Source organism: Fundulus heteroclitus, chromosome 18 (genome assembly GCF_011125445.2).
Source record: "Fundulus heteroclitus isolate FHET01 chromosome 18, MU-UCD_Fhet_4.1, whole genome shotgun sequence".
In the NCBI taxonomy this organism is placed as follows: domain Eukaryota; kingdom Metazoa; phylum Chordata; class Actinopteri; order Cyprinodontiformes; family Fundulidae; genus Fundulus; species Fundulus heteroclitus.
The window spans coordinates 1,101,000-1,116,361 of record NC_046378.1 but is presented as its reverse complement, the minus strand read 5'-3'; the positions used below and the strand labels follow the sequence as shown (position 1 = coordinate 1,116,361).

Sequence of the window (15,362 nt, the reverse complement as noted above, 5' to 3'; positions counted from 1 at the left end):
TGCTAAATATACAAAATTAATGAAGAGCTGATGGATGACAACAAATTGGAAAGGCACACAAAGAAATAAAGAACCATAATCTGGAGATCATATTTAACCCAAAGAGACATCAAAGAGTTAAAACATGCCTGGGACACACCAACTGTAAGCTGGAATGAAACCTAAAGCTTGTAAAACGTTCCCATCAACTCCATAAGCCAAGACAGCAATCCAGCGAATAAGAGCTGAGACTCATGTTTAGTAACTTTATTGTGGAGACAGCAGAAAATGTTTACAGGACAGCGTACGAGCACAACACATCCACAGGTTCACAAATCCCAGTGCAGAGAAACATTGAATGAAAAGGCCCCGCCATCATGGCAGAAATCAGCCTGAGAGCTGGAGCTCCTGGATATTCTGACTGTGAGAGCAGCAGCAGTCCATCTGACAGTAAACACAACTTAAATAATAGGCTTTTTACAATGAAAATAATAAAAAAACAAACATGTAAGTCCAAAAACTAGAGAGTAGGGCTCCATTTAACATGTAGTGGTATATTAACTGAGTTTATGGTTCTAAGCTGTGTCTGAGTGTATCCAGCAACAGGATCTGTAGTCTTAGTTCTAAATGTTAAGACTATTGAGTTATTATTGTTAAGAAAAATAAGAACATATTAATTATTAATTAATTTATGTATTTATTGTGAGAACATTGTGAATTTCATTTGGCAAGCAACTGTTCCCATTTTTTGGCTTTTTTTTTTATAAACCCATGAACACATACGTACCCAGCACCTTAAAACACACACCAAATGGGTGACATTAAACAAAATGCATAATGTGCTTTATAGTGAAAAAAAAAAATCAATCTGGCTGTTTATATTTAATTTATTGTTTATCAAAGCATTATAGGAAGTTAGAATTAATAACATTTCTGTCTAAGATGGAAGCCTCTGCTTTAAGAAACAGCAGTGATTTTGGACAATTATAAAACAGCCCATGATATACGCTGTTGTCAAACAATCCTGTATATCAAGCTGTAAGCATTCATCTGATCAGATTCAGATATGTTAACATATTTTTGCCAATATGGATACAAGTGCCACATTTTCATCATCCAGCTGCTTTGTCAGCTTATAAACTTAAAGTGATAGTTCAGTTTTATTTTGTTTTTTGAAAGTGGGGTTTTATTGGAGGGATATGAGGAGTCAATTTCTAACATTAGGTAAACCTCTGGATGTCTCCACTTAGTGTAAAAACAGATAGTTGTGCCTAGAGGCTAAAGCTAACAGCTGGTTCATATCGGGTGCAGACAGCAACAGATTTCTCTGATCCGAGAACTGATCTGAAACATTTCACAGCAGGTCATGCAAATCCTCTTTTAAACCTGTCATATTTGCCTTAAATAGTTAACATCTTAGCCTATTGTTCATTACAATAAAGATCAAGTTTCAACATCCCTAACAATGACTTTACCATGCAAGATATGAACTGCAAAAACAAGTTAAGACAATGTAGAAAAGCTAAAACTGGGGTTCACATTATATATATATATATATATATATATATATATATATATATATATATATATATATATATATATATATATATATTATCCCATTTGGTTTCTGTATGACGTTACTTTAGCTAGATCAACTCTGCATGTTCCATGTCGCAGTGAATAATTCATAGGGGAAGGTTTGTGCACAACCTTTTCATCCTGTTTAAACAAGCACAGATGTCTACAGCCTGTCAATCACTACTAAAAACATTTCAAATGAATGATGACAGAAATCAGCGTGAAATGTTTCAGACCAGACTTGTTTTGAGATGGCAAACTTCAGCTTTTGTCTTGACCCTTCTCTTCCGTTAGCTTTCAGCCAATGAGGGAAAAGGAGTGAAAACAAAATGAAGCCAGGGAGAGAAATCCGCCGCTGGCAGGTATTTATTGCTTAGACCCCTTAAAAAAAAGACCTAACCCTCCGATCTATCAGCTGCATTACTGGGAAATCTTTGTGGTCAGGAGCAAACAGTTTGGCCTTGAGAATTAGCAATATGTTGTTCAAATTTAATTTGGCGTCCTGTGTTTATTGAAAACTTGACTTCATTGTTAATCTTTTACTAAGAAAAAAAAAGATGTTTATTCGTAATGCAGTCAAGATAACAAAAATTACAACAAAAAAAGAAGTTTCTTTGGGCTGTGGAAAAAATATATGAACCTTTATTTATCTGTTTCCTTCTTGTAGTATTGAAAATATTGAGATTTTTTGGGCATGGGTCCTCAGCTTGACATTTGAATTTGTGACAACCTTCATGGCAAGGTGAAATTATTACTTTGTATAGCAAGAAAAAAAATTCAGCTATAAAGATCACTTTAGGGATATGATGACATGTGCAAGAAGGAGGATAGAAATAGGCTTAGAATTACATTTCTGAAGTTTCTTCTTCACAAATCAAACGGAGGCAAAACTGGCCTTTAGCAAAAACTCAGTTATCAAGAAGAGCTTTCATCCCGTGTTGGCATTGGCACACTTCTTCATTCAGGTACGGAATAAAAGATTAGCTTATAGTTTATAAACTCTAGCAAATAAATAGGTTCATAAATACACTGAATAATGATAAAAAGAAAGAAAAAACAGAAATTAAAGGCAAAATAAGGACAACTTCATCAGGATGAGTGCAAAACACTACAGAAAAATTATGTCCTCTGTTCAAGTAAAGATAATATGTAACATTTATCTCAAAGTCATGGTTGTGGGGGGATCAGATTCAGGACTTTACAAGCTGCTGTAAATAATATAATCATGTGTGTTCCAACAATAATGAGGATCTTCAGAGAAAAAAAAAAATGTTCCGCTCATTGTCACTCATAAAGGCAATGAAATGCTAAGGCAATTAATTTTAAAGTGCAAAACCTTCCACAGCATCCTTTAGGTGGCAGCACGCTCCTTAAAGGAATAGTTTGGATTGTTTGAAGTCAGGTTCAGTGACGCTTTCATCTGTAACAGCTGCATCACCTGCAGTTCAAAGATGCCTTATTACTGGGACTTTTAACCACTTCACTAGGAGGTTGAACGTTTAAAACATAGTCTGCTCCTTTAGCTTATTTCATTCAGTTATCTAAATTGACTCGTACTGAAAATGTTAAATCCGGGGCATGCATGGCTGTAGTAGCAGAAATGAACCGTCTACGTCGGGTTTGGTAGCATTTTGTCAGCTGAACAATGAAAGGCCCCGTCCACAGTCAGCCAAATGTTAGCTAAACAAACTGCTTCTTCTCCTTTTGCCAGCAAAGCTGAATCATATAATACTTTTCAAAGTGGAGATTTTTAACATGTGTGTGGACTGGATATCCAGAGGCCTGCTTCATAGGCTAGCCCTCTGTGCTAGAGGCCACAACATGAAGGTGTTTCTAAGAGGTGGTCCACATCGCTCTTGATGTGCCCTTGCTGTTTCCACAATGCTTAAACTATAAGCTGAAAAGCATCATGACTAATGGCAGAAAGATCGACGGTGTCAAAGAAAACGTGCAGCACGTGGTTTTGGGAGAATCTTTAGCCGAGCAGCAAGTTTTTTCTTCTTTCTTTTTGACATAGTTCATGCCAACGTTATCACCACCTGCTGGCGGACCAAAGGTTTCACGGCTTTTTTGACCGCTATTTAACGGGCTATCTGCAGTACATAGCGTTTTTAAAACAAAATAGAAAAAAAGGATATTAGTTCACAATGGATGAGGTGGACTGATACAGCCAGAGGCCGTAGCTGGCGGAACATGCGTAGGATCACAGATGTCCGACTGACACAACGAAGACAAAGCCGATGATGGGGCTTTTGTGAAACTGTAGACGGTAGAGCACTACTACAGCGTTGCATTCTGTAGATATGAACATTTTCAGGTCATATCTAGTAAGAGTTGCATTAAATAACTATAAATAAACTAAAACAGGGTCCCATCAGACTCGCTGTTAGCCTTCCACCGCGCTGAGGAGAGCTATATTTTTCTATGATGCCGTTTTGCAACAGGTAAGGGAACATTTACTGATAACTTCACTCAAAACAACAACCTTTTAAACCTTTAGGCTGTGCCCTGAAGGACAGGGTTACATGTGGGTTCAGTGCACTAAATTAACTTCCTTCTACTTGTCTGTACACAATTCTTCATCACAACTCAAACATAGATTTTCCACTCCATATAATAACATAATGACTGTTCCCAACAGATTTGTGCAATCTAATTATAACTGGCTAACTTCTCCACACCGGTCAGTGACCACCACAGTTTGCAATAAAAATCACGAGGCAGCGAAAATCATGAATGGTTCATGTGGATTCCTTCTGTTCGGGGAATTTTAAAGGCAAAAACTACAGAAAACGGATTAGAGGTGGCCTCATTTTTCTCCATCACATGACGACATACCACACACCATGAACTCTTTAAGAACGGTTTGACGGTTTTAAATCTAGTTATGCCAATACTGATCATACAGCCTTTAAGTAACGTTTTAGTTGAGTTCAGATTATTGCAACGGTGTTTGACTGGTTTCATTAAACACAAGAACTGTATAAACGGCTGAGACGTATGTCTCTGAAACCAGTAACACAACCTCCCCAGGACAACTCTTCAACTCATCCCATTCAGTGCGTACTTTTCTTGCACATCGACACTTGTCAGGTAAATCCCTCGGGACAGCTCAGATTCAGAGAAATAAAGCTTGCATTATATCAGGATAACATGAAGCTCAATTCAAAGCTGGTGGGATGGTGAGGAAGTGAGAGTGTGGAGGACTGGGATCAAGTCAGAGCATAAGGAGCATCTGAAACGAGTTTATGTAAAGCTGGGATATTAAGCAGGCAGGAAGAGGTGAGATTTGGAGATCGGATGATACTTTATCAGATGTTTGGATCTGAGCAAAAGATCGGTCATGGGCTGGGATCAAACACCAACCGGGTGTGTAATCAAAAGCAGATTGAAATTTAGTGCCTGTATCAGTGTGCACGTAACACTTAAATAACTTTAGTAACTTCTTATGTAACAATATTACCTTAGGATGTCATAAGAGTGACCTAAGAGGGTTAATGTGAGTACAGAGGATGGCACGCCTGATCAGAAACAACTTTCACACTCACAGTGGAATGTTAGTGGAACTGGACCCGCCCTACCGGCCCTATTCACCACTGATTAGACATTGGTTAAGACGGCAAAAAAAAAAAAAATATCAAGCTGAGTTTGGGTTGTCTTCTCATGCCAACATCTTCTCTGGGTTCTTAGAGAGGGTCTGCAGGAGGCTTCTTTGGAAATCCTCCTCTGGTAATTCAGGAACCAGGAAGTCCAACAGAAGATCAAATATACAGTAGACCAGGTGTCTGCAGAAAAAACAGGTAAATCATCACCATCCAATCATTTAAGACACTAGGAATGTTTTTCAGCTTAGGTTGGGTCAACATAATACTCTGTATTATTACTGTGTGCTAATAATACAGCAAAGATCTTCAAACCTCAATGATTTTTTAAGGAAGGAATTTATTGTGGGTTTTCCTTTGTCCACACAGGATCATAATTATACTAACAGGCTCAAATACACCCCAGCTAACATTTTTTTTTTTTTACATTTTCTTTAGCAAGTTGCATCTGGAGCACATACTATTTGGGTCCCTCAAGGTTCTGGTAAACTGCTGACTAAGAGTTATCAGAAACAGTAGAGATTATTTAAAGGGAACATATCATGCAAAAACCAATTTTTTAGCCTTTTTTAGCCACTTTTTTAGTAGTGAAGAAAAGTTGAGAGTAGTCTGTTCAGAAGCTGCATGGATATCTTTATATTCTGCTTTGAGTCATATTTTTCAAGCCAGATTCCTTTGTTCTCTGTTGTGTTTTTTGAACAATAATTGTTTTTTTAGTTCTAAATGCTTGTTTATTGAGATATGTTATTTACTGAAAAAATATTTTTAGATTAATAGTTTGATCAAAAAAGATTATCAGTGTATTAATCGATCACTAATATAGTTCATAGCTGCAGCCTCACCAGTATGCATAACTTTGACCATCCCTGGCGTAAAGGAAATACAAGATTAAATCAAACTTGGACACCAAGCTCTTCTTATTATTATTATTTTTAAAAATGCTTGCAGATATATGCCATATAATTATTCCACCCTGGCTTGAGAACAGTTCCAATGCATCAGTATCTGCCTAAAATGAAAGCAACATTCATGCTAATTGTGTAAACCTCCAACCCAATGGTTTTTAATGTTCACAGTGATGATGCAAACACACGCATGGTCAGATTAGCTGCACTTGTTTTATCCAAAGTTATTAAGAGCCATTGTGGAAGGTCCAAAGAGCCACTTGAGGGTCCACAGCGGTAGGTTGGAGAACTCGACTAATCAACTTTATGCAGCACAGAATGTTCAGTATGAGGCCAGGATTCAGGTTACCAGGTCAGGCTACATCTGCTTTATTTATTCGCCGTTAATCTAAAACAGGACATCTCTCTCTTTGATGGGACCTGTTATTGATAAAATGCTTGCCTCTCTCTCTGTGGTTTTAAATGTACGCAACTACAAAAGTTGAAGGCTGACGCCCCGACTATAAAAACGGAACATTTATATTGAGTTGTACCGGTACGTCTAGTTCTCCGTGAACCTTTTAATAGGTTCCTGTCATGACTCCAGGCAGGACTTGAGCAAGCAAACAAAGGACAGAGGAGAGCAGCGGACACAAGAACACCTCAGAGAAATTCTACTGCTTGGACTTTTTCTCTGGCAGAACATCGTACTTGTAAACGTAATCGCAGCACAGACAAGGCCTATTTATTTCATTTATGTGAGCCAAAGCTCTGCTTTAAAAAAAAGAAGGAGGAAATAAAATTACTGACTTGATAATAGCAGATAATCAGTACTCAGCAGATTTTTATCTGTGTTAATTGAACTTTAATATTGTTTTTACCTGCATAAAAGAGCTGCTTCTGCAGTATTTTTTTAATTATTTGCACACACTTAAAATCTCGCAGTTCTTTTTCTCATTAAAAATATTTCAGAAATAAAGGGTTTTGTTTAGGAGACAGATTAAAGGAGGTTGAAGACAAAAGCATGGTTAAACAAACAAACAAAAAAGGTCTGATTTTATTTCCACTTTAAAACTTTTGTGTTGACGTGTCACATAAAATCCCAATAACATACACTGACAGTTTGTGGCTGCAGTGTGTTTGTGGAGTGTTAGGGGCATAACTCTATGGAACACTAATTTGTCTTGATTATTTCCACTGTGCACGATGACATCAACACCATTCCCAAAGCCTAACAGCCATTACCCAGAAAAAATAAGTTTAGGTTTGTTTAAAAATTCTACTACAGTCCTTCCGATTGTGTTAAATAATATGTAAAACCTGAAAATAGAAAGAAAGCCCCAGGGCAACATGGTACACAGCGCGTGGGGTAACTGTTTACCTGTTAATGTAGGGGTCTTGAAACGAGTCCAGAGCAGTCTGCCAGCTCAGTCGGTACTTATCAGTACCCAGAATATCTGAGATCAAATCTAAAGACACAAAGAGAAGAAGATGAAGGTAACAGTTTGCGACCAGGCCGTTTGCTGTGTGAAGATACACAAAGGTTTTTAAGCGGTTTCTAAAAAGACAACAGCTCCTGTTCCAGATGTCTAATGTTCTTTTAATGTAGATGTCAGACAAACCGGTGGAGTGAACAGAGTTTCCTCCAGCTAAAGTTGCCAAGCACTGTCTGTCCTGCACCTGTTGGTCTGCTGCCTGATGTAGTAATGCTACGACACTTTCCAGTTACAAGAGAGAAAACTGCAGCTGTTTGGCACCGTTTCCTTTAGCAAAAACAGGGACAGCCACGCATCACTCACACTTAGGCAGAACGGTTATAAAACTACAGCAGGTGACCTACAACCAGCCTGTCTGTTAAGCAGCATTTTGCAGTTGGCTACCTGTGCAGATAGCCTGTCTAACTACCCAGCTAAATTTAGCATCTTATCTTAGTGTATAAAAAGCCTAACAGCAAACAGGATGACATGCTACACAGTGAGCTCTACCACTACCTTATTGGAGTTTATATTCCAGTCTACTGTATATATTTTAAGCCAAGTTACTAAAATGAAAACACATAAATGTTTTAATAGCATTTCCATAACAATATTGTGATATTGTGAAATCCTATCTTTACTGAAGGTTATTTTACACTTGTTAAAGTTCTTATAGGGAAGCCCAACATCTGCTGGGCTGTTGGACGGTGTGCGTGTCTCTGTACCTGGCAGAAGTTTCATCAGACAGTCTAAGGCTTGCTGCCTGGTGCTTTCTTTCTGCTGCTGGCTGCGTTCAGGCGGCGCGGCGGCTGGCAGAGCCCCTCCTGGCCACACAGCTTCCTGGATTACTTGCAGGTACACCGCCCAGTATTTGGTGCATGTCAGGTTGGCTACACTCACGTCGAGCCATCTGCAACACAAAAGTGGTTTATAGATAACACAGCGCATTTATTTACACCGACTATTCAGATTGAGGAGAAGATCTAATCCCAGCTGACACCAGGAGACACGGCGGGCTGTTCCAAGACTTTCTTACTGTGACGTTAAAAGTGTATAGCCACATTCAAATCAGTTCAATTTAATGTTATTTATATAGCGCCAAATCATCTCAAGGCACTTTACAAAGGCAAATTCAATCATATTATACAGATTGGGTCAGATTATACAGATTGGTCAAAAATGTCCTATATAAGGAAACCAGTTGATTGCATCAAAGTCCCGACAAGCAGCATTCACTCCTGGAGAAGCGTAGAGCCACAGGAAGAGTCGTCTGCATTGTACATGGCTTTGCTGCAATCCCTCATACTGAGCAAGCATGAAGCGACAGTGGGAAGAAAAACTCCCCATTAACGAGAAGGATAACCTTCAGCATTTATTTGACTTATTTTTTATTTATACACGTTAGTAGCTCACACTGGTTGCATAAAAAGTTTTTATGAAAGATTATCACCTATTACTGGTGTATTAGTTATTATTTTGGTGTTTTATGCTTTGTTTTTGCTCAGTTTGTTAGTAAATTATGGCATTCATGTTTATTTATAATGACAACAGAAGTACGTCACTACCACTGATCTCTATTTATTCAATGGATACACAGATGATGTGACGGCTTCTTATACCCCCGTCCCGTCATGCACACGCGGAGGCCAGTTGGTTGGATTTTATGCCTTTTACTGAAAGGGGTGGTCAACAACACACAAACAGCACAGTAAGCTTCCCTACTGGTCCACTACTCACTCTGTGTACACAGCAGAGAGCTGAACAAACAGTGTAATTTACTAATTCATCATTCATTTCTTTTCTGTGATGTGATCGTATAGTGGTTTTGATAATACAATGAATTGAACTTAATTTTATCATTCAAACATTTCAACATGCAATCCAATAATACACAGAGCTGTCTGTCATGTCAGCCTAGAATGTATCTGGAACCAGTTGGACCAACCTGGATTTCCAAGCTCAATGTATCATGACCCTGTTAAGCCTGACTGGACCAATACTCTTACATGTAAGCTGATGTCATGCTCCACTGCACTCCCACGGAGATTTAAAGCTACAAAGCACCAGTGGAGCCTGACTTGGCACAGCCTTGTACAGGAAGTGGTCTCAAATTGAGCCTATTTCCCCAAAACCTTAAAACAAACTGGCTCAATTTAACATCATCTAATGGGTGGATTTTGTAGGTCATGAGGTGCTGGTTGATGTCTTTGGCCCGGTATGTTTTGACGTGACCTTTTTCCTGCCAGGATCTTACATGTGAGCAGTGGAAACAGTCAGCATCTTACCCACAGAACAAGGAAGTTGCAAAAGACAAACAGTGAAAGATCTCTACACAGCTGGGACATTTAGGCACTGTACAGCTTGTTCAGATGAACATGTAGGACATACATGATGAAATTAAAAAGAGCCACATTGAAGACATAGTGTAAAAGATGCAAACTTAGGACACAAGAATAGATCTAGTTCTCCTAGACCTATTTTCTAGAATTCTAGTATAAAGTGTTTGGCAAAAGAATTCATACCGCTGACCTTTTCCACTCTTTGTAACAACCTCTACCTACAAACATTTCATTCTGATTTCAATAAGGGTGTAATGGTTGCAAAAAACAAACAAAAACACAACAACTCACAGCTCGGATTTTGGATTTGGATTTTTCAGTTTAAGACAGAGAGACATTGGCCATTATAGAACTGACTGGAGATGTAGTTAGATTTTTTTTTAATCATTCATAGAGAATAAGAGGGCATTGTTGGATGGACGCCTAGATGGATGGGTGGAAGATCACACCAAAATGTAACTTTGTGGCCTCTGGTCAAAACATGCTGAATGGAGAGGAACTTACATTGTAAATCCTCCCAAACCATTCCCACTACTATTTGTAAGAAAATGAGAAAACGTTCAAGGAATAAGAATACTTTACAAAGTACTTTGCAGCGTGACCTCAGTATAATACAGCTTAAAAACAAAAGATTTATTTTCTTTTCTAGTCTGTAATTACTTGAACTCTTCATATAGTCACAGAAAAAGAAATATCACAAGATGCCTTGAGTAAAATTTTAGTTCTTTATTTAACTTTTCTATATAAAATGGGAGGAAATGTCAAAGCCGTTATTTTCTTTCTGAAGAGGCACCTTTCAAGAGAATCGCACACACCCACAACGCAATCATTAGCTGTCTATAGTGTATACAGTATTTCTAACCCTCATTTGATGGAGTTAGAATCCAAATATGAGTTAGTCCTGTGGATCGCTTTGAAAACTGAGTCAGCGAGGATGCATGAATGACAGTTTTACGATGCGATGTTTCCAAATGGCTTACACAGATCACGTTCCATCTACAGTCTGTTTGTACTGTTTACCTGACCAGTTGCTCTGACAAGGGCTTCCCGCGTCCACGGCTCACAATTATTCCAAGGAAGTGAAGTAAGTATATAGAGTCCTTCAGGGAATGCTAAACATATCCCTCCTGCAACAGCTTGCAGCCCTTTAAAGATTTACAAGTGGGAGCAGAGCAAGAGAGCATGGAATCCCTGTCCAACTGTAAATTAGTCTTCATAATGCCACAGAGCTCCAACTTGTTATTGTGTCTGCTTGTTCAAGGCTGTAGCGCTTGGTGTCCACACACTTTACATCCATAATTCTTAGTGATGAAGTGCATGTCTCTATCTGAGGGTTAAGAGGTGTGGGGAGTGTTAAACGTCACCGTCCACCTGCTTAGCTTTAATCAGCCATGACTGAAATACTTGCTTGTTACAAAGGTTGATGCAAACCTTCACCACTGATGGCTTTATGTGGTTTTCTAGCAATAATCTGCTGTAAATGTTTGTAATTTGCACTGACTTGAATCAAAGCGGTGCTCTTTGTATTGGTTCAATTACATTAATTCCCTAATGTTCACTCAGAGTTAACCCTTAACTGGCACACCAAAATACCAAAAACGGCTAAAAAAAATATACCCAAATTAAATTACATGCTGCTCTTGAACCCTTTGGAGTAGAGGCAAAAGCTTGGTGTTTCTAAACTAAGAAGTCCAGTATGGTGTTCTGGTAACCAGTTTTTAGTTATTGAAGTTGGAACACACACAAATTGTCCATTTTGTTCTCGCTTGTTTTCTTGTTTCTTTCTTCGATATGCAGCTGCAGGCCGATGCAAGGAGATTCTAGCTGAAAAATAAGGAAGCCAAAAGAGACAAGTCTTTTGTGTGGTAGGTTCAAAATGTGAAAAATGGTGAAAATGTACGTCTAACATCAAAAACTGTCTTTTATGCATAAGGATGCACCGAGAGCGCAGCAACCAGATGAGCTTTATGCAAGCTGTTGCTATGGAGTTTTAAATGTCCTGCCCCACAAGCGATATGTCCACGTGACAGTAATTTCACTGCGTACGATCTCTACATGTCGCCATGAGCCTCTAAACTGACTGGTCCGTGCAATGGACCTCAAAACAGGAGGAAGGAGGGTTTTGAGAAATAAGCTGTGGTGAATAACATTAACTCTGGAGAAACTGTGGATCAACACAGTTGGTCAAAAGAGCTGTCAATCAAAGGAGGAGGGCTGAGATGACCATCTTGAAACAAGAATGTTTAAAATAGAAGTCTACGGTGGGAACTACATGGCTTTGAAATGAAAAACACCTTCCGATGGGTTACCGGTGACCCGTTTCCAGGTGTAATTGTGCGCTGAGACACAAAAATCAGTTGCACTTTATGGTTTTATCACATGCCAGGTAAATAGATGGTCTGACCAAGGACAATAGCAGATGTAGGATGTCTCAATGTCGGAAGCTACAAAAATGACTTTAAACAGTTTTAGCAAAGTCCAACCAAATTTTTTATCATTTAGACCAAACAGTTGACATTGTTTTTAGGTTGCAGGTACACAATAGCTGACAGCTACGGTGATCCAGGATACTCTAATTCTAATTCTTCACTGGCATGCTTTATGCTGATTATTCCTTTAGTGTTGTTGCTCACTTCCATTAGATTTGACGTCACAAGTGGGACCTTTGTTATTGACTTAGCCATGCAGTGGAGAAAAAATGAATGCTATCAGAGAGCTGCTAAGATTTACGGTGGTTCAGACGCATGTTTGTTTCTACAAACCCAACAGCTGCTCTAAGGTTGAGGTTAAAGGAGAAAGAGCTGTTTTACACCTCCCCAATAAGCAGGGACAATATGCTTATTTTGAATAACCATATTGATTGCAATGACCGATGATTGGCTGACATCGGTTTTAACTTTGCGGTACGCTGCTCCCTACGTGTTTGCCATGTTTGAAACAACACATCATCGCGTATTTGTTCGGGTTTGTGTGAATGAAAACTTTGCTGAAAATAATTCCATCTGTATGGCATTGTTCGTTAAAACAATGCGGGGATATATTTGTTTTTATAAAGCTACATGTGTACAAGGGCAAAGTGAACCGATTAAAGAAAGTCTCATTCACTGCCCAGATAATGGAATGTACATTTATACTGGTTCCAATGTCATTAGGTTATGAATATTCACCGTTTTATTCAAATAGTTTTAATGTGAGATTTGTTTTGAGAGATGCTCTAAGAAGCTCATTCATTAAAGTTTGGACAGTACAGAAAACATATCATTGGTGTTCAATGCTAGCCTTATGAGAAGCAAAGCTTGTGAGAACTTTTGTCAGCTGAACAAAACATCTCCCTGTGGTCTATCAAACCTTTTAGCAGTGAGAAGCCTTATTTTCTGCTGGAGCCCATTCGTGCACATATTCACTCCATCGCAGTATCATTGAGCTTTTTGGAGAGAAATCAAACAGGCCAGTGTTACTTACTTAAAGCCCAAAACAGAACATAAACTCATGTTTTATAACTATTATCTAAATTAGTACATAAAGACCTGCGTCAAGACAGGTCTGCTCGTTATTCTAAACGATCTCCACATGTTTCTGTTGCAAGCAGGCAAGAGTCTCCTGAGTGCAATGCACGCCTTTTTGTAAGAACATGGACCCTTTTTATGAGTGAAGAACATGAACACTTGGGACAATTAACAGCAGAAAGGCATAAAACCATCTCACAGCTTACACTGAGTGACATGGTTTATCCTGCATGCTGGTGGTCTGACGTCAGCTTCAATCCCCCGGCTGTTACGTTAGCAACATATTTGGGCTCAGGAAGTGTTTCCTCACTTGAAGAGAAGAAGCTGCTTTCTATTCTTTTAGTCCATTTTTAAACTGTAGATGGAAAACCGGACATTGTAAAAGCCGACTTTGCCGAACAATTCTACGTGTGTAGGGGATTAATTGTTATTTTGATTTTCCTTCCTTGATTTTAATAAACATGGGGAAAACAAAGGTATGCATATGGAGGGTTCTTTATTACTGAGCTGATCCATATGTTTGTATGATGTTTTGCTTCATGCAATCCATGCAAAATAAATAGTCTTGATCTGATTAAATGTGTAAGCAAAAAAAAAAGGGAAAGCTGTACCTGCTGTTATCTCTTGTTAGTCTTTTTTTCACAGTTAGTATTTTGAACAGTCAAGTCACATTTCAACCACGTTTTGTATCACTGTATCACTAAACATCCACACAGACTTCTCCAAAGAAGTATCAGTCACAGCTCCACAAATGACCACTGTTAATGGCTGCACAGTTGTTTATTACCTTTCTTTTTCTTATTATAATATGGTATTAGTGGGAACGAATCATGCAAAATCCTAATTTTTTTAGCTCTTAAATACATTTTGATGTGTACCTGGAGTCTCTAGCAATGCAGGAAATGTGAATGTGGTCTGTCCAGGTTTTGCTAAAGATCTTAATATTCTGTTTGGTTTATATTTTTCAATTAGTTCATTTTTCTCTGTTCTCTGTTACGTTTTTTGAACAATTACGTCACTGTATTTGATGCAGAGCTGCTAAACAAGGTGATCGACTTCCAGCTTACCAATTTCACCAATCTGCCATTTTAATTTTTTTCGCCATGTTTTCTTGTCCAAGATCAAGGATGGCAAAGCCACAAGTGGATAAGTTAAAATGTTCGGTTCAGTACACCGTCCCCAAGCTTACTACAAAAACAGGCAGAAACCTGGAGGGTGGCGGGGTGTGAAGTGCCTCCTTTAGATTTAAAGAGACAGCACCAAAACAAGTTGCTCTCAGAAAACCTCAGAAGAAGGTAAAAAGGGGCAAAGTGGGGGTAAATTAATGAAGCATCAAGGCACTGAATGTGCCTTGATGGCAATTGTAAATTGTTGAATCTACTTTGTTTTACGAGTTTCTGTTAAAATGCATGTTAATGTGGAAATACTGTGTCTGTTTTGGCCAGGATTCCCCCCGCAAAAGAGATGGGGAATCTCTTTTGGGATTACTTCTGGTAAAATAAAAGTTAAACATATTAAATAATCTCAGCATAATTTCAGCCGATCTCAAAATAGATCCTCAGAGAACATTAATGAACAAACAGGATCCAAACTGCGTTTTGCATGCACTTAGAGGATATCTGTGTCTGATTTAAAACTGAGAGGTGATCTTAATGTTTCAGTTTGACCAAAAAGCAAAAAAAAAGAAGAAATCTGTAAGGTCGCAAACCTAAATATTTATTGGGTAACAACAAATTGTATGTCTCTTGTTCTTCGTTGAAGTATTTTATCTTTTCTCTGCACCCCCAGCTTATGTAATCACCAATGAACTGTTAGGGTTGCTCAAAGTGTGACACCCACTTTCACCAATAACATGGACCGAATATGATGAACTCATGATATTGTTTTCCCATGACAGGAAAGAGGCCTGTGTGAAAAGTGAAAACAACAAAAGATGTTTTAAAGGTAGGAGCAGCTGGCTCGAGTTAAAGATCACCTTTTGTTTTAGCTGGTTTGAGTT

At 38.5% G+C, this 15,362-nt stretch overlaps 1 protein-coding gene across 1 annotated transcript in view; it reads right to left on the bottom strand.

Moving 5' to 3' along the window:
• Positions 1–231: 231 nt before the first annotated feature.
• LOC105937411 (sorting nexin-19) overlaps positions 232–15,362 on the bottom strand; it is a 46,691-nt gene continuing 31,560 nt past the window's right edge. The window contains exons 12-14 of the mRNA XM_012878715.3: positions 8,244–8,428; positions 7,425–7,512; positions 232–5,342 (exon numbers count right to left, since the gene is read on the bottom strand). Coding sequence (XP_012734169.2) covers positions 5,219–5,342; positions 7,425–7,512; positions 8,244–8,428 — 397 coding nt within the window. The 3' untranslated portion in view covers positions 232–5,218. The remainder of the gene's footprint in view (positions 5,343–7,424; positions 7,513–8,243; positions 8,429–15,362) is intronic.